The 23,350-nt window shown below is 39.6% G+C and overlaps 1 protein-coding gene across 6 annotated transcripts in view; it reads left to right on the forward strand.

Annotated features, from left to right (window-relative positions):
- The window catches only part of sec24c (SEC24 homolog C, COPII coat complex component), a 39,045-nt gene extending 16,940 nt beyond the window's left edge, over positions 1–22,105 (forward strand). For all 6 annotated transcript variants that reach the window (XM_057826027.1, XM_057826028.1, XM_057826029.1 and 3 more), the window contains 14 exons: positions 3,083–3,198; positions 3,285–3,409; positions 6,763–6,954; positions 10,587–10,680; positions 10,750–10,866; positions 10,985–11,155; positions 11,304–11,400; positions 11,472–11,617; positions 11,685–11,823; positions 11,903–12,021; positions 12,336–12,515; positions 21,201–21,386; positions 21,500–21,589; positions 21,792–22,105. In XM_057826027.1, coding sequence (XP_057682010.1) covers positions 3,083–3,198; positions 3,285–3,409; positions 6,763–6,954; positions 10,587–10,680; positions 10,750–10,866; positions 10,985–11,155; positions 11,304–11,400; positions 11,472–11,617; positions 11,685–11,823; positions 11,903–12,021; positions 12,336–12,515; positions 21,201–21,386; positions 21,500–21,589; positions 21,792–21,932 — 1,913 coding nt within the window. In that variant the 3' untranslated portion in view covers positions 21,933–22,105. The remainder of the gene's footprint in view (positions 1–3,082; positions 3,199–3,284; positions 3,410–6,762; positions 6,955–10,586; positions 10,681–10,749; positions 10,867–10,984; positions 11,156–11,303; positions 11,401–11,471; positions 11,618–11,684; positions 11,824–11,902; positions 12,022–12,335; positions 12,516–21,200; positions 21,387–21,499; positions 21,590–21,791) is intronic.
- The last annotated feature ends 1,245 nt before the right edge of the window (positions 22,106–23,350 follow it).

Below are 23,350 nucleotides of genomic sequence, written 5' to 3' on the forward strand. Positions count from 1 at the left end.
TTATTTCTACATCCGACGACATGCTCGAAATACGAAGATTTATGACAGCGCTGCAGTTTTTGTTTTGCCGGAAGACAGACGTACAGCGGATTTTCTTGTGAGAGAAAACAACACTGGTTCCAAGAAGGTTAGTGCAGGTGGGTAAAAAACTAAAAGGTGACACCTGCCATTGAAATGAAGATGGAAAAATATGAACATTGTGTGTTTCCATGAACTGGCTCGACAATACGACTTTAGAATGTCGATCTTGACAGCCCTCTGACGACCTCCGTTCGCCAGTCTTTATGAGTTAAGGTGACTATTATTATTGTGGTAACATCGCCAAAGAAATCGCCGGCTTCGTCAGGTTTCTAATCATTTATTCCATCAGCTTCTGCAACACGACACGCCTACTGTCCGCTACAGTTTACGCCAGCAACAAAACATTAAAAGAGAAAGTAAAATGGAACCGTGCACGCTATCTCACCGTCACGTCAGCTACAGCGAAAAAAAAAAACATCCGCCACATTAGAACCGTATTCGTTACATTAGTACAGGAATTATTAGTATTATTATATAATTATTCCGATTTTTATTTATAATTTATTTGTTTTGCTATGTGTAATTGCCATTTGTAATAGTAAAAGCAGTATTTATTAAGGATTTAGTGTAGGATTTCGGGCTGTGGAACAAATTAATGGAAATATAATGTATTCTTTTGGGAAAATCCTGCTCGACATACGACCATTTAGACAAACAAGGTCCTGGAACGAATCAACTTTGTATGTAGATGTACCGCCTGTAATAGTAAAATGACACCATTAAGGGGTTAATGCGCAATCGCTTTTTCATCAATGTGTACAGTATGAATATCCAGCCGAAATGAATCCCTTAGTAATATTCTGGAAAATCCTAACCCTATTCACAGATGTTAATTGGTCATCAACACGCCGTGGAATTAAAGTTCGGATATACAAAATAAGGAAACACCTAGATTAACCATTGTAAAATGTTAGCATTGCTACATTTAGGCTAATGAAAAAAAGACAATATACTAACCACTTTAGCCTGCTATAAAAGTCTCTCCAAAATGCAAAACTGCGGTTAAAAGGTGACACTTCAAACATGAAAACTAGCTGGTTAACAGCATTTGCAAACGATGCGTGAAAAAGAAAAAAAAAGTATTACTGACACCGTATGCGAATTGGCGAAAAGAAAAGTGAACTTATTTTTTTTCGTAGAATGTAAACCTTATGGTTAGCGGCTTAGCGAAAGTACTTCCGGTGAAGATTTCAAAATTAAAGCACATGTTCAACATGTAAATAAAGATTTTTGTTACCCTTCATACTTCAGATTCAGATTGTACTTTTTTTTTAAAATATATTTTACGGAGTGTAAAGCTTACAGTTAGCGGCGTAGCGAACAAACTTCCGGTGAACATTTCAAAACTAAAGTAAGCATTCAAGTTATAAATCCAGATTTCTGTAGTTAATCTTCATACTTCAGTTTCTACAGTTAGAATGGCTTTAAAATGACACCCATGATGAAAAATCTGATTGGTAATGAATGATTTGGCTTCAGATTTGATAACATCTGCACTTTGCAGGACAAGATAGTCATTTTGGATCAAATAAACTATTTTGATGGGCTCTAATTGGCAGAGAACAAAAATGGCATTGGGTTTCTCACTTATTTCATATTCTGCATTTAGCTAGCTTTTAAATGACTGTTTTTTTAATATTGTTTTTAATATAGTTTGTGTTTTATTTAAGAATAGCAATTTATTGCCTTTGAATGGGTGATTTATTAGGACGTATTTTCATTGGTTAAAAAAATTGACAACTACGCATATCAGCAATTTATAGACAATAAATCACCTACTAAAATTTGTTATTGTGACAGGCCCGATTGTGGAGTACTCAAAGCCAAAACGTATTATCACAGCACATTTAAATTTGAATATGAAACTGTAAGGCTTGAAAGCCAACTGCGAGGTTGCAAACTAGGAGTGGGAACCTCTTGGTACCTCACGATACGATACGATTTGCGATACAAAGCTCACGATAACGATCTGAAGATATGGCGATACAACGATTATCGATACTTTGGTCAGGAAATCATTCTAGGATATTCTACAAAGAACTAATAAACAGAAAAACAAGCTTCTGCTGTGAATTGGAATGAGTTTATCACTAGTAGACGTCTAATCCATTTGAAGTGGGAGGGTGGGCTACCATCCCTCCCACTTCAAACGGATTAAACGTCTATGGCCGTCAGTGGCAGCCAATGCAAGGCAATGAGGTTATTTTGGGCCATTTAAGGTCATTTACCTGTTGATTTTCAGTTACTTTCTGTTGATTTTTGGGGTATTTTATGGGTCACTTGCTGTTTATTTTGCGTTACAGAACAGGAAGTGACCTGGGAATTAACCAAATGAATAGGCAGTGTCTCAAACTCAACAGAAAATTACCTGTAAATGCCCTTCAACGAACAGCAAATGATCTGTAAATGCCCCGAAAATCGGATCGAATGACTGTGAATGCTCTGGTTTCGAATGAACGAACATTCCCAGTCTAAATGGATTCGGCGTCCATAACTGAAACACTATTATGGTGGAAGATTTTGATAGCAACTTGATGGTTCCATTTAAAAAATAAAAAAATTTAATTGTAGTTAGCTGGGATAGGCTTTTTAAAACGATATCTCGATTCTTGACAGGAGCATATCGATATCTTTTTGGGATACAAAGTACCACGATATATCACCATTTCGATATTTTGTCACACCCCCTGTTGCAAACGCATCATCTTTTGCTCAAAAGACAGCGCTGTCGACTCCATAATCAGGAATTTTCTATTCTGATTTTTTGATTTTCGAATTTTCCGCACAAAATGGAGGCCTACAAAGATCAAACCCATCTAAGAACACTCCCAGAAACAAAGTACAACTGTGTCAAATTTAATATTTATTTAATGTGTAATGTAAATTCGCTCAGCCGTTTCGGAGTCTATAGGGAACAAGCACACACACACACACACACACACACACACACAGTTCTATTTATCAATACATATAAATATTGATGATGTTTCTGTGTGTCCAGTTCCTCCTTATTACTTCCAGCATCTGGACCACACTGGGAAGAGAGTGGACTTCTATGACAGACCGGAGCTCTCGCTAGGAAGCTATGAGTTTCTGGCTACCGTTGACTACTGTAAAGTGAGTATTGCAGCTTTGTTACGTGCTTTAAATACTACACAAGTCACTCATGTATCTATTTAAAAAAAAAAAAAAACTTGATGCAGAACAACAAGATTCCTCAGCCGCCAGCCTTCATTTTCCTTATCGACGTGTCCTACAATGCCATCAAGAGCGGCATGGTTGGCATAGTCTGCCAGGAACTCAAGACACTCATGGACCGCCTACCTAGGTAAGAGCTCGTGGATCAAAGAAAAGTGGAGTACACAAGAGCTGGGCAACTAATCAAACTGATTTAAATTTTGACGATTAAAAAAAAACATAATTGAAGGAACTATTCTTGTATCTGTGTGTTTATGTAAAGAACTCCAAATGTACTTTCTGTAGCACTCAATGAAAAAATATATAATTACAAGTGATTGGAGGGATTGCCATTCAAATGATAAAATATTCATACACAAATGCTGCAGCAACTAATGTGGACAGGTAATAATAAAGGCATAATCTGTTAAACTGATCCATAAAAAAAATTTAACCATGACTTTCTTCTACTCTCTGAATTTTATCTCACACACGCACAGTAAGAAATGCAGAATTTTTTTTTTTTCTTGAATTATTATTTAAAGTGCCTGTGACACGAAAAAGCATGTTTATTTCATAATACACGCGGTATTTTATGCCCCTGAATGATATGGACCGCTTGGATGTGTGTGGAAGCGATCGCTATATTTATTTAGTTTTTTGAATCCCGCGCCATGAAAATGAGTGACTTCCGGCTTCGGTCTTGCATTGAGGAGGAGGGCGCTGTGACGTGTACGGTAGAAGACGTTCTCTTCACTATACAGTGTACTGTTGTGTATGAGGACGAAGGATTCAGCTGATTTTGCGGATTAATACTTTTATTTTTTGCATCACGCCAGCCAAACGGCTGCAGAAAAATCATTCTGTATGGGGGAGAGGCGTATGCGCCTTTTTGGAGTTTCAAAAGGTTCCCATTCACCGTGGATATTTACTGTGGGACCATTGGACTTACAAGGAAGTGAGTAAACATCTTGTTTTGTATTATGTCAAATACGAATACAGTGATTACAAAGTAAACACTATAAAATTCCTTTAAATAAAGGACTACTTACGTTTGATCATTGATAGGCATGTAAAAAGCTATCCTCATGCTCATTAGCAGTTAGCTGTTAGCGCGTTAGCTACACAACAACTCCAGCCACCCTCCTCCAGGGAACGAACTGTAAATTGCTCTCCGCCGGGCGGTTTGCCGATCCGCAAAGAAACTCGACAACCAGGTCGTCATGTCAAATAATCCAGGCTAGTTATGTGTGATTTTCCACTTCGAAGACTTTGAAACATCCCACGGTTCGGGTTAGCATGTCGGCTAGCTGTCACTCCTTCTGGTCTGTTTACATTCTCCGAAGCCGGGGAAGGGAAATTACATATGTCCGATTTAGGTGTCATAAAATATCGTTCGGGAGGTGTGACAGTAAAGGTGAAGTCGACTGTTTTGACCATTATGGAGTAATTTTGCCATTTCGTCTTGAATAAATGGATTTTTATTATTTTATATTCCATTTAGCACAAGATTGTTATTTGTCATGACCATGCCATTTATTTAGCAATTGGGGAAAGTACTTGGGTAAAAAGAATATCCTGTAAAAATATTGAAGTAAAGAGACAGAAACAATGACATTTTGCCGCTCTCTTCGTCGCGTTTTCCTCATTGTGAATAGTTCCCCCTCGACGGGCTGACTGGTCCTTCTCAAGCCATTTATATAGCTATTGGGGAAAAATACTTGGATAAAAAGAATATCCTGTAAAAATATTGGGAGTAGAGAGACTGAAACAATGACATTTTGCAGCTCTCTTCGTCGCGTTTTCCTCGTTCTGAACAATTCCCCCTCAATGGGCTGAATAGTAAAACCGATGAGCCTAGTCTACCGCTGACGTCATCCACCTGTTGGGGACGCTAAAGCCCTATAATGGTAGGCGTGGCTAACCGGCAGATTAAAAGACTAATTTCTCGTCATCTGCGCTTTGCTAAATTGTTGTATATAGTCGAATCGTCTCAAAATATAATTCTAATTCACATAATAATGCCATTTAAGACTTTTTTTCTGGTGTCATATGCTCTTTAAATTATGATCGATAATATTAGTATATTTCTGGTTGGTCCAACTTTTGTTGGATGTTTTTTCATTTATACATTTATTGAATAAATACGTTTTGAAAGTAATGAATAATCATGTTTTTTTTTTCCCCCGTGTCCCCCCTCCCCAAAATTGCCCAGCCCTAAATTACAGTGAACTCTTTCTGATGGGGGCAAGCAGCAACACAAATAGCAAAAATTTATGAATAATTGATGAGACAACACAAAAAGCCATTCACTGATGGAGTGATTGTCAAAGAATGCGTGAGTGATAAAGCACTACTTTAGGGACCGCAGAAATAAGAGCTTTGGAATGAAATAAATAACCAGGACAGAATCATGTACCGCCAAAAAAAGTGAAAACATGCCTTGGGGTTTGCTAACCTAGTTAGATGAAGCCATGCTCGAGGCACTTATGAGTCCTTTGACAAATAATATGTGAAAACTGTTGGTGTTTGTCAAATTGTTCAATGCAGACAAAAACATTCTGTTAGTTGTGTTGTTCTTTTATTGAAAAATGTATCAACCTGAAAAGAAAACGGCAGGAGACACAAAGCCTTTTTGTTTCAGCATGCAACAAAACATTTTGAAGTCTTTTGAACGTTAATACTTATGAGTTTTTGTCATATATTGGTCATTACAAAATGTCTTTGTCTTCGTCTAGTTTAAGTCGACATTTACTCAAAACTTTTTCGTATGTAAAATTTAAATGTTTTAGTCCAAAAATAAATATAAATAAAGGTGTCCAAGAATTTCAAATGAACATTGACAGATAAGCACCTATTGTAGCATCTTCAAGGACAACACCAACTTCCTTGTGATAACTAAACACTAGGCAGCAAAAAAGTTCATTATTTTCAACACCACCTACTGTGTGTAAGAAATGTTGTCAGAGAGTTTAAGAGGACGCTCGCCGTTAGCGTTGGCTTAATTCCAACACAAATGCTATGGTAATGCTACCAGTTACATTTAGTGTGTGATCACTCAGCACAGACCTTTAAAGACTAAAGCAACATTGTATATTCTCTCTTGCCAAGATAAGAAAATAAATCTTACTGTGTGTTGCAAAACAAGCAAGCCTGGAGAGAAGACACCGTTGCGTTGGGCCTGAGAGGGCGCATCACATCACATGAGTGATACAGCCAGACACTGCTACGATGCAGTCTAATTACACATACAAATGTCACATTGTGACCATTTGACGGAAGTTATGGCACATTTTCGTCTCGTCTCTTCAGACGAAAACTGGGATTCGTTTCGTTATGTTTTAATCTCCCAAGACACGCTTTTAGCTTGTTATCGTCTCGTCATTGTCATTAAAAAAATGTTCGTCGACAAAATATTTTCGTCATGGTCATCGTTAACAAAAACAACTCTGATTCCATATAGACAACGTTCTCAAGTCCCAAACTCGTTATTCTTGTTTTCAGAGAGAATCCAGAATTGGACTCGGCAGTGAGGGTGGGGTTCGTCACCTATAACAAGGTGCTCCACTTCTATAATGTCAAGTCCAGTCTAGCCCAGCCACAGATGCTGGTGGTATCAGATGTGTCGGAAATGTTCGTGCCACTATTGGATGGCTTCCTTGTCAACGTCGGCGAAAGCCGGCAAGTCATTGAGAGGTGAGCAAAAGGCACCAGCACTTGGTTTCTATCGAGCGGTACAGTTCTTAGTAAGGATGTCCTGATCGCATATTTTTGAACAAATATTGAATTTGAATTTATTGTCATTGTCATCATCATCAACATTAACATTAAAATCAACGTCACAAGAAAGAAAGGAAAGAAAGAAAGAGGGAAATCATCGCATATGTTTGTTTATCCAAAGAAGATGAGAACAGACATGACAAAGGAGACTGAAAAAGCAGAAGCTTATCGGGACCCGTCCCCCTGCCACCAAGGTCGCAGAAGCAGCATGCTCTGGATCAGTCCAATGACAGTCTAACACATTTCGATCAAAAGTCATTAATTGCCATGGAGATTTCACATATAGTAATTTAAGTATATTGGATCAGTTCATGTCCAAGTAGGTGAAGGGTGAAGGCCTGGGGTGCTTTGGAGGTTCTCCTGTGTTGTATCCACCGTAGAAGATTTCTAGTCAGCATCCCTTGCCCGGTTTAGGAGATTAGTCATCATCATCTCTGGCCCGGTTGGCCCGAGCTACTCTCATGATCACGCAGCTCTGCGTCAATATTTGTGGCCAGTCGTGCGGCGGCGTCACTTAGCATTGCCTGCTCCTTCATTAACAGTGCCAACTCGTCTTGCATCTTTGCACCCGAGTCAGTCAGTTGTTAGACCTTAAAAATAATATATATATAAATTAGGCCTGAACAATATTGGGGGCCGCCCACATCAAGAGGAGCTATTCATAAACACATGCACGCAGCGATCTAACGCCAGATTTGTGTTGAAAAAGTACAAAAGCTGTACCACATACAAACAGGAAGGATTGTCTCAGGAGTGATTTGTTCGAGGATTCAAGGTAATTATTATATTTTTTGTACCATGCATGCATTTTTGAAACGTTGGGAAAAAAAATTAATGGGAGAAATTAGCCGCTACTGCATTGGCATCACAGTTGGCAATATTTACGTAAAATAAATGCTAACTGCACGTTTTTTTTTTTTTTTGCTTTTAACCAAGAATCAAGCTGGTTTTACGTCCATATCTACAAAGAATTCAGGAATTTAAGCATTTATTCACAAGAATTTTCACTGGAAAAGCTCTACTTGCATAAGGTGGCCGCTAGCTACATTTACTAACAGACTAGCATTGAACTTTGACATACTTACATAAAATAAATGCTAATTGCACGTTTTTTTTTTTTGTTTTGTTTTGTTTTGTTTTTTTTTTTTTTTTTTTGTTTTAACCAAGAATCGAGACCGTTTTACATCCATATCTAGAAATAATTTGGGGATTTAAGCATTTATTCAAAAGAAATTTCAACAAAAAAAGCTCTTTGTGATTCCGCTTGGTCTGCGTTGACGGCCTCGCCAACAATGCAGGCCCCCTATTTATCGGTCCCGCGCCCGGTGTCCCGTCAATACATTATGAGGTCTATGAAATAACTTAAATAGCTTTGTTTGGGATAGTTCTGAACAATATTGGAAAAAATTAACATTGCGATATATATTGTCAAGGCTCCACACTTTTTGCATTGGTTGCGCTCGTGCGCCAAACTTTTTAAAGGCGCACCATCACAAAATGTAGGCACACCCACATTTTTCATTGCATCACCTTTAACGCCATACGTTTAACCATTCTCCATAACATTCATATAATTCATTCATCTTCTGAACAGCTTATCCTTACGAGGGTCACGGGGTGTTGGAACCTATCACAGCTAACTCCAGGCAGAAGGCGGCGTACACCCAAAACAGGTTGCCAGCCAGTCGCAGGGCAATAAAGACACACTATTCATGCACTCACACCTATGGACAATTTGGAGTGTTCAATCAGAACATGTGGTAGGAACCAAGAGAAAACCCACGCAGGCACGGGAAGAACATGCAAATTCTACACAGGAAGACCGGAGCTGGGATTGAACAAACGATCCCAGAACTGAGGTGGACGTGCTAACCACTGTGCCACCTTCATAATGTGAACAAGAATAAAGTAGAAAAATGCTTGTGTTTTTTAAATGCTTCATTTAGCGAGTCCACTCAAATCAACTCACGCTGCTGAGAACACCCTCTCACTTACCATTGAGTTGCCGGAGCACACTTATAGACCCTACTCACATGACGTCACAACCACGCCCCCGCGCCATATTGTCCGTCAACTCGTCACTGTTGATGCATTACGGCTTCGTAAATTCCTCCTATTATGGCGTGTTTTTCTGCTCGTTAACATTAGTAATCAAAATGGTGAAGGCGTGTGTGGCGGTCAGTTGCAATAACAGAGTAGACGGAGAGACTTGAAGTTCTACTGGATTCCGAGAGACCCGGAGAGGAGACATGATGGGCTGCTGCAATTCGACGAGAAAACTGGGCTCCAAACGATTACCACAGATTATGTAGTAGTCATTTTATATCTGGTAAGATGCATTTAATATATATTAAGAGGGTTTTGGGCTGACAACCACAATTAAGATCATTGCTAGGCTAATCGCCGACAACATACACTCAGGCGTTGTGAATGAACTACCTGAAAATATATAATTATAAGGGGATAATAAGACAGTTGTCATACAATTAATTTACAGTTTAGCTATTGAGGTCAAAAGCCAAAAAATAAATTCAACTAGGGACAATCTGGAGTAGTGCTATCGCACTTCATATGTATTACATATTATATATATGTATGTAGTGAGAGTGCTATCGCTAAACCATGTAAACATTAAAAGCCCTAGCTCCATTGACAAATGACATGAAATACATTAGACTTGACAGTAGATGTTAGCAAGAACAAAAGATTTTGAATTGAAAATTTCGTAACTCACCTTCCCGAGCACAAGATAGATTCCTGCCAAATTTTCGTGGACGAGGACCTGTTTCACCCAACCAGCAACAAAGTATTTATAAGCCTCCAAGCTCTTAAAGTTTTTCAAACTTTCGTGAGAATAGGCTGATTTTGTGTGGACAAGATAGTTGTAAATATCAGGGCAGCAGATGTCAGTCAGAGACGGCGAAGACAGCGGGTCGAAAAACATCGATTTAGGCATCAAATATGGATCTGGCGAATGGATAAACTGAAGCTTTTCCACATAACGCGTTTTATGCAACGCATCCAATGAGTTTATAGCGTCAGATAACACCGGGGCTTCCATGAATTGTTCTAAAAATTGCACGACTAATTGAAACCATTGAGAATAGGGCTAAAAAATGACGGACAATATGGCGGCCGGATACAGCGACATGTCATTTTGTGACGTAGGTGAGTAGGGTCTATAACTGGGCTCCAAGTTTAATGAGGAATAACACATTTGTGCCTTTGATCATAGAGCTACCAAAGCTTCTCTGGCAAGATCAAAGCTAAAAACCTCTCAATCATCGTTAAGTTTAAGTACCAAATGCCAGCTGCACTGGACAGTTTGGTCGCACTGCTTAGTAGGAGGGAAGTTGTGGCGCAGCATGATGCAGAAAAACCCGATCCTTTTCACCGGATTTCAATCCTCAGCGTAATCAGCCCAATTTCCGATCACGTGATCGGATCAGGACAGCCTTAGTTCTTAGTACCGCTTGCAATTGGATAAAATGTCAATACAGAGAAAAGCTTCACAAGAGAACAAAAGCTCAAGCATCTATGTTCTGCAGTTTGCTAGACCACATCCCAGAGATGTTTGCAGATACTCGAGAGACGGAGACAGTTTTTGGACCTGTTATACAGGCCGGACTAGAGGCGCTTAAGGTAATTCAAGATTGTCCGGGATGAGGGGTTCTGTATTATAGAGTTATAAATTTGCATGATATTCAATAGGCAGCAGACTGCGCCGGAAAGCTATTTGTGTTCCACACCTCACTGCCTATTGCCGAATCACCCGGCAAACTCAAAAACAGAGAAGATAAGAAGCTGATTGGCACGGATAAGGAAAAGGTAACAATTCTGACAGTGCTCTGAAAATATATGCAAAAAATTGCTCAATCTTCTCTGCATGCTCATGTTTTCACCGGAAAAACTCTGGAAGACCTTTGAAATTTTCTGTCTTGTTCAGTCTCTGTTTCAGCCTCAAGTGAGCTTCTACAGCACACTGGCCAAAGATTGCGTGGCCCAGGGCTGCTGCGTGGACCTCTTCCTCTTCCCCAACCAATATGTAGATGTGGCCACACTTGCAGTGGTCCCTGTCTCCACAGGAGGCTCTGTCTACAAGTATACTTACTTTCAGGTGGGATAGTCTTCAGTTTTCAACCTGAAATGTGTCCTTCAAACCTTGTAGCATATATAGCGCCCAAGCAGCAGACCATGCTAAAGCCCTCGAGGAAATATTATTTCAATAAATGAACTTTTTGGTTTGCAAATCATTATCATTCCAGGCCCAGTCGGACCAAGAGAGGTTCTTGAATGACCTGAGGCGAGACGTTCAAAAGCCGATTGGCTTTGATGCTGTCATGAGGGTTCGAACTAGCACAGGTGCATCCCCATTTTCTAGATTGAGTCAGAATGACCAGCAATATATAATATAAGGCTTTGTTCATCCTCAGGAATTCGAGCAACTGACTTTTTTGGCTCGTTCTTTATGAGCAACACCACCGACGTGGAGCTAGCCGGGCTGGACTGCGACAAAGCAGTCACGGTGGAGTTCAAGCACGATGACAAGCTCAGCGAGGACACCGGGGCGCTCATTCAGGTGAGTACTGATGCTTCCGATGAAGCTGATTCTTTCTTTCGATCTAAGCCTGGTCGCCTGCCTGCAGTGCGCCGTGTTGTACACCAGCTGTGGCGGCCAAAGGCGCTTGCGTGTCCACAACATGGCCGTCAATTGCTGCTCGCAACTTTCTGATCTTTACCGCAACTGCGAGACGGACACCATCATCAACTTCCTCTGCAAATATGGTATGGACCCCTACAGTCCCTAGGCTTTTCATCATCTTATTTTTTGCAGCTGTCACAGATTGTTCTCATTTTTTCACAGCGTTCCGCGGCATTCTTAACAACCCTACAAAGTCAGTGAGGGACACTCTAGTCAACCAGTGTGCTCAGATCCTGGCCTGCTACCGCAAAAATTGCGCTAATCCATCTTCGGCTGGTCAGGTATGGCCTTAAAATGTCCCTCGTGATCGAGGAAGTGCCACCATATAACAAGCTAAATTTGATGTTATTACTAATCTTCCTTATTGATTCGGTATGAAGCTATTGCTTTTAACCATTGAATCCTTTTCTGAAATACTTAAATTTGATGTTCCTATTAATCTTCCTTAATAATTCTGTATGAAACTATTGCTTTTAACCATTGAATCCTTTTCTGTAATACTTAAAATGTTTTACAGCTATTTGGAATAGGGCCTTCAAAAATGAGTCACGTTCTGTTTCCTCAAAAAATGATCACATTTCTTGTTTTATATTAGTTGATCCTCCCCGAGTGCATGAAGCTGCTGCCCGTTTACTTGAACTGCGTGCTTAAAAGTGACGTGCTACTGCCCGCCGCCGATGTGTCGCTGGACGACCGGGCGTACCTGCGACAACTCATCAGCTGCATGGATGTGTCCGAGACACATGTCTTCTTCTACCCGCGCCTACTGCCACTGGTATGTCCTCTAATTCCTTACTGGGCAAGCTTTGGTGCTCAAGTACCACATTTGATTTTTAAAATTTTTTGGTGGGGTGAAAAGGAAAATGAATGGATGAATGATTCATATGGCGGAAAACACTCAGGTGACTTGAAGTTCCGCTCTGAGACCCCCATTTTGGCCAAATTTCTAAAATGTCCGATATGCATGTGTGATACATCATTGGAAAGCTTAAGATCTCAATTTTCTGGGGGAAGAAAAATTTTGGACAGGAAGGCTTTTTTTTTTTTCCAAGTGTTTTTTAAACAGCAAAACCCTATCTGGAGGTGCGAGCATGCGAGAGCAGAATTACAGACGCCCTGACTTTAACGAGATTATCGCGTACTTACCTTGTTTCAATCCAAAAACTACATGTTGCATGTATCGCTGAGTGTCAAGACACAGCTGTGAATGACCACAGCTGGATTTTTGGGAGATTTTATGGGTGAAACATGATAATATAAAAAGAGTCGCGATCCAAAAATCACAGACATGAAGGAGTGGTCGAAATTTTCTTTTTTATATATTTAGCTTTTTCAATTTTTCTTTGTTTGGATCGATTATTTATCTATTCATCTAACATATCGGGGAAAATGATACAATTTAGCGATAGGTATGAGGTAGATATCCGTGACTTTTTTTACAGATGCCATTTTTTTCATTGTGACGTAATTTGTTTAAAAGTTTAAAATATGCGAGTGAATTTTTTAGTCTTAGTCTTGTCTAAACAAAATATTAAACATCAATTAATGATTTTAAGCTAAAAATGACAGCCATTTTTAATAATAAATGTAATTGATAACCTTCGTTTTATGGCTGGGTTGAAACGAAAGCGGTTGTCTGTTAACGGGGGTTTCCAGGGTAAAACGGACAAATTAGAAATACTTCAGGGACTTAATGCGCCATGAATCTGTTATGGCAGCATATAGACATATCGTTCTATGAAACACAACAGTTGTTTTGGCTTAAAATACAGCAGTTTCTTTTAAAGAGGAGTGCAAGAGCAGAAACTGCTTTTTCAGTCTTGTCTGTGTTTTCTGCCGTGTATAGGGTTGTGTAAAATCTGCTTTTAAATTTAGAATAAATAACCAATTATTTAGAGACCCAAATGAAAACTAGAGTTGTCCCATAATGACTTTTTAACCAATAAAGTGTTGTTAATCTTACTTTATTAAAAAGTAGTTAGTTACAGCTACAAATTACTTATCCCAAAAAGGAATTGAGTTAGTAACTCAGTTACCTCGTTGTAGGAGTAATTAGTTACTCAGCAAAATAACTGACATTTTCAGGTTCTACACGTTATTTATATTGTACATTCTATAACATCTTTCACATCAAATATGTTTAATGATTGAATTGATTTGTTCATTCCCCCAAAAAATTATCTCCGTACTGAGGTACTGTATGTACTGAACCGTGACTTGTGTATCGTCACACATATAACTTTCAATATGCAGGTGAGGCTCTGAATCACCTGCCTCTCCTGTCTTCACTCTAGTTGTTTTGATTAAAAAACATCACACAAGGTTAATCAATGCATCATTCCAGAAAAGTTTAGGGCAAGTGACTATTTTTGGGAATTGAAAAAACTATTATTGTAGCATCTACAAGGACAACGCGAGCTTGGTGATGATAATGCACACTCAGCAGGAAAACAGTACATTATTTTCAATTAATTGTACCCACCTGGACACCATGAACTGTATTTAAAAAAAAAAAAAAAAATTTAAATGCCCGAGAATTTAAGATGACGCTCGCTAAGCTAAATGCTAATGCTAACAAGAACCCGAATGGTATGCTAACGCTCTGAGCCACCTTCCCCATCATTATCGTGTTTGCACAGCGTCGCCACCCCCTTCCCTCCTCCCCCCTCCCGCTCTGCACTCTCCAGAGCGGGCACTGGCATGCAGGCAGATGTGCACAAAATCGGCCAACTTGCACTTCATTCAATCAAATTTTAGTAAGGTGCACCTTTACATCCTCAGTAACTGTAACTGCGTTGCAAAGATGGAAAAAGTAATTAATTAGATTACTCAATACTGAAAACAATAATGCTGTTAGAAATGCCGTTACACTCTCACGCCCAACTTTGCGGATATCCAATATCCCAATATTTTCCCACTCCAAAAATCTGATACTGATACCAATACAGTGGTACCTCCACTTACAAACATCTATTATGACATTTAAACAGGAGAATATTGCCTCTTGTTAGGAAAGAAATTTCAGGTTACGAGAGGCAAAAATACTACACATTACTGTAAAAGATAAGTATGTACTTCCTGCTTTCTTTTAAATGTCACACCATAAAATCCTGCTGCCCTATTGGTCATAATATTTCCAATCATGCTCTCCTTGCTCCCCTATTGTTGATGACGTTTCAATTTGGGTGTCGCAGTATGACGACGTTCACAGGCGTGACGGTGTTATTGTTCGTATGGCGATCGAGGTCTGAGCCAAATGAGCACAAGGCTCCTCGTTTTGTCTCACGAAGCCCACAGGCGGTTCATTACATTAGTAGCACAGGCATAGGTCGCCTTGCGTTTTTGTGTGACGAAGAGTGAGATGGGCGATAGGCACCATCGATCTCATGAAAGAGGACATTGCCTTCCTCGAAAGGTAAGATATTTTTTTTGTTTGCATTTTGTTCTATTATCTACTTCATTACAAGTATTACCGGTTAGTTTAGGTATATTTAATGATGCAAATGTGTTTTGGCTGTTGTTTTATTCCGGTTTTACCCCAAATATAAAATGGAAAGTGGCATGTCAGTAGTGCTTGGAACAGATTGGGGCATTTACATGTAAAACACGTCTCTATTTATGAAATTTTCGAGTTACGAGACTACGTCCAGTACCAACTAATGTTATAAGTTGAGGTACCACTGTATATGCGGTCGTGGACTTAACATATTATGGCTAATTGTACTGTGATGGTTTAATAATGATAATGCAAAATAACAAATCCCAAGCATCTTAATTTGAAGACATCTAATGGTCAATAAGTGTAACTGCTGTGACCAGTCCTCGTACAAAGGCAGAAGGCTTCTACATTCACTTTGAAGGCAACGTGCATATTGGCTCAAACCCATAATGATAAACCGGTGTCGATTAAAGGTGTGTGAAATTTTCAATTCTTAGATTTTTCGCGATTCTGCGTGAAGATTCAAGAACGATTCACAAACATCCAAATTCTGATTATTTAAATAAGCCAAGTCAAGCGGAACCAAAACACAGCCCAGTCTTTGGGACGCTATGGGGAACGGACCAAGAGTACACACCCACTACTCACACTTCCTAGATACAAGACAGCAACAAGCATGGCTGACCTAACCGACTAACTTCTCCATGAGATGAGATGCTCCCAAAAATGTAAAAGCAGACATGTGGAATTTTTGGATTCGACTAGAAAATCTTCTACAAAATAGCGGATTTTGAAGAATGTTGAAAGCAATGGAGCCGAGGTACGTCATCCCACTCCGACGCTATTTCACTGACATGGCAGTCCCATAGAAATTATGCCATCGCTGTCGAATGTAGACAGACTCGCTGTTACGTGGAATGTATGGAACCCCACCCCATGGGTGCTAATATGGCTGAGCTGCTAAGCGGTGCTGTAAATGAATTGAACATCGCAAAAAAGACATTTTTGTTGTTACAGACAATCCAGCTAATATTGTTGTTGCTGCCCAGCTGGGTAACTAGCCATCTGCTACGCCCACACGCTGAACCTTTTTTTTTTTCGACAACAGGAGTCAATGCACAGTGCAGCACACTTTAATCTGAGCACGTGGATCAACTCCTGTTCTTATAGAAACACATTGAATTTTCTCTGTAGCTGAACACACTTGGCCTGTCCTGCATATTGTTGAAGTTCGAATGCAAAAGGACTAGTTTTTTTTTTTGTTGTTTTTTTTTTTTAATCATTTGTAACTCAGGGAAACCTGTTAATGTTTACACAAATTAAAAAGCAGAAAAGCACTTTTTTGAGCCATTTGTATTGAAGTAGTATTACACGTTGTATTTCATTTATACATGAGTGCACTTTTGGTTGGATAAAAATAATTTATTTCTGCAATATGTGACAATTTTGTTGATACAGAATGAAAACTTGAGTATCTTATCTACTGTTTTGAACTTTTAACTTGATACTGAAATAGTAGGATACTTAAGCCTGAGAGGATTTTTGTACTTTGCTGTACCTAATGTTCGAAACATAAAAAGCAGCTAAAAGAACCATCATATGAGATGTTTGGATCTTCTCACTGTGAGGCAGGAGCACTAACCTCTGCGCCACCCTGCTGACGGGGTGGAGTGCGGGGGGGGGGGGGGATTTGGCTGTGCATCAATAATAAATTTATAATCGAATCGTAGCCTCTGAATCGCAATCGAATCGTGAGGTGCTCCAAGATTCCCATCTCTAGTGTCGATATTATGCGATATACTGGACTGTCTCAGGAAATTAGAATACACAATATTCTAATTTTTTGAGACAGTCCTGTGTATATATACAGGACTGTCTCAGGAAATTAGAATACACAATATTCTAATTTCCTGAAACGCTTTTACCGTCTGATATTATCAACTATCTGATAATATCGGACAACTCTAATGAAATCTGACAAAATTATTATAATGAAACAATATAGACCCCAATCACCAACGTCACACAATCACGTGATCGCTGTATTGTGCCGCCATATTGTCCGTCATTGTGTGTGTCGTATTGTCAGTGATCGTAGTTTGTAAAGGTGGATTCACTTGCAAATTATGGAAGCCCCGGTGCTTTCAGATGCTGTAAACTCATTGGATGAGTTGCATAAAAGCCGTTATTTGGAAAAGCTTCGGTCGATCCAGTCGCCAGATCCATATTTGATGCCCAAACCGATGTTTCCTCCCCTCCGGTCCCCCATGCGTCAGAGCTCGTCCTGAGACCACAAAATTTCCAATCATACTCCAGTTTATGTCACGGTGAGGAGTCGGGTACCCAAAATCGGCACAGGCCCGAATATAGACCGACTCAGCAGAGCGTCACCGTTGTCACAATTGTAAAATGAAATTTGATCGACAACGGGCCGGCGTGTGCCGAGAAATGGCTGCCCCGCGTGAAATGTTCCCCCTGCCAGGAGAGCTTATTTATAACGCTTTATTGACGTGAAAACATCAAATGTTTTCATGGATGCATTTAGGCATGTGCCGGTATGAGATTTTGACGGTACGATAACCGTGAGCAAAAATACCGCGGTTTCACGGTGTCACGGTATTGCAATTATAGCTCCCAAAAATTTTGAGATGTATGGGTTAAAAAAAAAAATTTTTTTTAAACTTTTTTCCATTGAACAGGATTTTTTTTTTTTTTTCCAGACCATAGTTGCAAATTGGAACATGAATATATTGTTAAAATAAATAAATTATCAATAAAAAAATATTTGAAATAAAATTAAAATAAAGATAACTTACAGACTATACTCACAGCCACAGCTCAAGTTGCACAAGATTACAGCAAGAACAAAATTTCTATAAAGTAAAAACACTTCTGAATAAAATTTTTAAAAATTTATACTGCATGACTTTTTTTTGATGGAAAAGCTTAAGTGAAGTTTCGCCATTTTCAGCCACTGTGTCAACTCTAGTCTACATGATGTCATGTCTTTGTGTTAAAAAGAACATGAGGAATTCATAAGTTAGGTAAAAATGTATAAGTTAGTTAAAATGTCAATATTTTTGTGGAAAGGTTTCATCTTAAAAAAAAAAAAAAAACATTGGGAGTGAGACCTCACCTTGATCCAGCGAACGTGGATTTGTGCTTAGGGCAAGATCATCGTTAGCAATTAGCGATCTTTGATGCTATCACTTTTTCCCCTTCATTAAAGGGGAACCAAGCTTGTTTTCTCACTCTGCGGCTGTAACACTCAACGAAGTTGCTCTCCCAGCTGAGCCTAGGCTAACATTCATCGTTGTAAGCTTTTACTTAGTTTGTATATTGAATTTGAAAGGAAAATGTGTGTTTTGTTTTTGGCGAACTTTTTCCATGGTGCTAATCTGTGGAAGCTACTCACATGGAAAAATCTAATTGTACAACATTTTAAATGTATTCATTTTGTATATTAAACTTACCACGATTTGAGAGCTCAATAAATTGAAGAACAGTACGCCTCATGTTTGGAGTAATTGTTTTTGGGTTAGCTGGCTGTGTAGCCGATAGCGTCACTCTCACACACAGCAACAAACGGGAGGGGGTGAGCGCTGCTGCGCCAAGCCGCTTCTGGCTGCATTTTTGACACAAGAAAAATAGCGAATACCGTCCTACGGTCTGACGGAAAATTTTAGTGGTTTTGAAACCGCGACGTTTTCACACCACAGTAAACCGTGAAACCGGTAACCGGCACATGCCTAGATGCATTACAGTAATGGGTTTACGACTGTAAGATCAGTTTTAAATAATTAAATTACACAAAATATTAGTAATGTATTTTCGTAACAAATTGTGGACTGGGCCACATAACCATCTTTGAACAGAAATGTATTAGTCTACAGGTTTTCAAGACCATATCCCAATGACAATCACACAGGTATGACATTTATTAGTTCAAGCAGAGTAAAATAATACATATTTACGGTACAAGAAAGTCATTTCCGTGTGGGCGCTCCCGTCTGGGGGGACATTTCACGCAGAGTGGCTATTTTTCGGCACAAGACCTGTTGTTGCGCTCACCTTGCTGCGCGACCGTGGCGACGAGCTTCGTATTCTCCGTCTGAAGAGGTCTGCGATCGTGTTGGCATCATATTGATGTTTTCGCCGCTGTCTAATGGCTGTCGACACAAACGCATCATGGACCGAGATAAACAGACCATGCTGCTTTTGAGATTTGCCCTTTTAACAATGGGCACACAGCAACTACTAAAATGACAGTTTATCTTCTCTGTTACTGCAACCAACTCCCCCACATTTTTGGGTTCATTTACTAGGCGGTGATTCCTTAGACAAGCAGAAAAACACGCAGTAATAGGAGGAATGTATGTAGCGGTAATATGTAAACACGATGAGCTGACGGACAATATGGTGGCACCAGTCAGGGGGGCAGAGTTGTGACGTCACGTGATTGGGGTCTATAGACCCTACTCACCAACGTCACAGAATGACGTGTCGCTGTATCCGGCCGCCATATTGTCCGTCTCTGTTTAGCCCTATTCTCAATGGTTTCAATTAGTCGTTCAGTTTATAGAGCAATTCATGGAAGCCCCGGTGCTTTCAGACGCTGTAAACTCATTGGATGCGTTGCATAAAAGGCGTTATGTGGAAAAGCTTCAGTCTATCCATTTGCCAGACCCATATTTGATGCCTAAATCGATATTTTTCGACCCGCCGTCTTTCCCCTCTCTGCCTGACATCTGCTACCCTGATATCTACAACTAACTTGTCCACACAAAATCAGCCTATTCTCACGAAAGTTTGAAAAACTTTAAGAGCAGCACTCTAAGCAACATTACGCTATGTGATTTCTAAAATGGCGACAATCAAAAAAAAAAAAAAAAAAAAAGTTGACTGCGATGGCCGACGCTTCAAGGATAGGTGGATATTGGACTATTTCTTCAATAAAACACGCAGCAACTGCAACATTTGCAACAACATTTGCAAAGAGACAGTCGCTGTTTTTAAAGAGTTCGATGTGACGCGATATTACCGAACAAGACACGCTAACATGTACAACAACATTACAGGGAAGATACGCAGCGAGAAATTATAGCTTAATTATAACTTGAAGCGAATTTAATTTCACAGCAGCAGTATTTCGCAAGAGCCCGAGGGTCGAAAGAGAACGCCACAAAGGCGAGATTGTTGAAATTATGAATTAAAAAATAATAATAATAAAGCAAATGTGACACACAGAAGGGCTTGCTAAAATTTCTTTAAATGTATTGTTCTACGTAAATCAGCCCAGGTTGCCCCCCACATTTTTACCACACCAAATCTGGCCCACTTTGCAAAAAGTTTGGACACCCCTGTTTAACCGACGATCCGTAGACGAGGCCAGCTTCTTTCACTTGACACCAGCTAAATATTATTCAAAAAAATAAAGATGGTGGAAGAAATAAGCATCTTGAATTTGAAACGGTATGTTGTCGGCGATTAGGTAGCAATGATCTTAATTGTGGTTGTCAGCCCAAAACCCTCTAAATATATATTAAATGCATCTTACCAGATATAAAATGACTACTACATAATCTGTGGTAATCGTTTGGAGCCCAGTTTTTTCGTCGAATTGCAGCAGTCCATCTCGCTCTCCTCTCCGGGTCTCTCGAAATATGGTAGAACCTCAAGTCTCTCCGTCTACTGTTATTGCAACCGACCGCCACACATGCCTTCACCATTTTGATTATTAATGTTAACGAGCAGAAAAACACACCATAATAGGAGGAATTTACGTAGCGGTAATGCATCAACAACGACGAGTTGACGGACAATATGGCGCGGGGGCGTGGTTGTGACGTCGTGTGAGTAGGGTCTATTGGAAAAAAGAGCTATGTAAATGAATGTAGTAAATGTGTCTGTGGAATGTGGGTAATGTCAATGTTTGGTGGGATGGAGCTAGAACAAAATGGGCCATATGTGGTCCACCCTTGCTTCTAACTGTGACAGATGTGTCAATTTTTCCCCCCACAGATGAAGCTGGAGAGTGGCTCGTTGCCAGTTGCTGTGCGGGCGTCGGAGGAGAGGCTGTCCAAAGGTGGTGTGTACCTGCTTGAGACAGGCCTGCATCTCTTCCTATGGGTGGGAGCCAATGTGCAACAGGAGCTGCTGCTCAACATCTTCGGTACATCCAGCTTTAGCCAGATCGACGCAAGCATGGTAAGAGGAATACTGGTCCAAAGCTCCAATTTTCTGATGATTTTCCCAATACTCAATGCCTTGTATTTTGCTTGAATCATAACTTGTGATTTTCTTTTTTTTGTCTCTTGCAGACATGTCTCCCCATTTTGGACAATCCTTTGTCGCAAAGACTCAGAGAAATGGTGGAGTCCTTCAGAGCGCAGCGGTCACGATACATGAAGGTAAATGCCTTTCATTAGATTTGGGACTTGAGCATGTCGCTTTAACCATATTCATTTTGATGTATCGTTAACATGAATTTAAAGGAAAAAGGTACATCTTGAGCCGTTTTGTCAATTTCAAGGGGCGTTCATGTAAATTGAATGCATTTCTATTTTTCAAATATGGATAGTCTTGTTAAAGAGTAAAAATCTTTTATTCCAGCTGATGGTGGTAAAGCAGGAGGACCGCTCGGAACTTATCTTCCGGCACTTCCTGACGGAGGACAAGAGCGCGAGTGGCGGCGCCTCCTACGTGGACTTCCTGTGTCATATGCACAAGGAGATCCGCCAGCTCCTCAGCTAAACCCCGCCGCCATCGTCCCTCTCTCCTCTTCCTCCTCCTCTTTTTTTTTTTTTTTTTTTTTTACCTAATAAACTCTTTGTCAGCGAAGAGCTGCAGCTGGCACATTACATCCTGTGTGTGAGGACGTGTGTGTGGGTGTGAGATAATCTGATGTGTATAGAGCTTCACTCTGCCTCAAATCGACTGCAATTGAGGAGGAGGTTGATTTATGTATATATACACACACAATGAAGAATAATGTATGCAACAGGATTGTATGTTTCGACTAGCACTGACTTAAGGCTGTTTAAAGCATCCTTTCCCACACGTGACTTTTTATATAGAATCCAATCCAGTTATATAAAGATAGGTTTCTATACTAGATAGTCACCAATGGAATTAAATGAATGCTGTAACCCGATGTCCTCTGCTCCCCTTTTAATCATTGCCTTATAGCAAGCCAACTCTTAGGTTGTATGTCTACATTACTATATTTCAAATACAATATTCAGAAATCAGAATTTAACCCTAATAGCACCTCCCGTTAGCATCTAAATGGCCTTACATGTGGTACTTAATTCTATCAAGTCATTTTGATGGATATTCGTTGTTTGATTGATTCAAAGGATGTTAATAATATTTTAACATTTCCTTGTTTCCACAGCCACCAAAAAAAAGTTTCATTTTTTTATGTTCCTTCATTAAACTTCAATAGTGATAATGCTCTCCTACCCCCGCACATACACAGTTAACTACTGTAGTTGACGTGTTCATTTAGTTATGTAAAGGACCTTGTGTTAGAACTCATTTCCTTGTGCAGATGTAACTGATGACGTGTCCCATATATCACAGACTGAAGTCACTAACCATCTGTAGGAAATGACATTTATAATGCCAGATTTTTTTTTTTAAGGGTGTCTTTATAGAAGATCCAATTTGATGTGTACCTCTTGACACATCAACACATTTGCAATAATTAACCATTTTCATTTAATAGGTCTACCCCATTTTTTTCCCCTTTTTTTTTTAAGATCCTTTCTTTGAGGTGTACCTAATGAAGGGGAGGCAATTTCCAGGGTGAAGTGTACCGCCTGCGGGCCATCTTATACCAAGTAGTATGATTAAAAGAGCTGAATGGACCCGCAAGAGCAGTCTGTGTGTTTATATATACATATATAAATATATTAAATATATAAGCTGTACAGAATTCATAGAGGAAAAAGCCTTTTAATTGATCAGTGATGGGGTTTTTTTTGTTTGTTTGTTTTTTTCATTGCAAAAATAAGAATCATGGTGTTTACTAATGAACGACTGGGGGGTCATTAATGTCTTGACTTTTTTTATGAGTATGTGTGTTGGTCCTGGTGAAATTTCTCATGAGGAACAGAGGGACCCTCTAAAAAAACCAAATTAAAGTTGTCAATCACTTTTTGTTCCTG

This window comes from Corythoichthys intestinalis, chromosome 21 (genome assembly GCF_030265065.1).
Source record: "Corythoichthys intestinalis isolate RoL2023-P3 chromosome 21, ASM3026506v1, whole genome shotgun sequence".
NCBI classification, from domain to species: Eukaryota; Metazoa; Chordata; class Actinopteri; order Syngnathiformes; family Syngnathidae; genus Corythoichthys; species Corythoichthys intestinalis.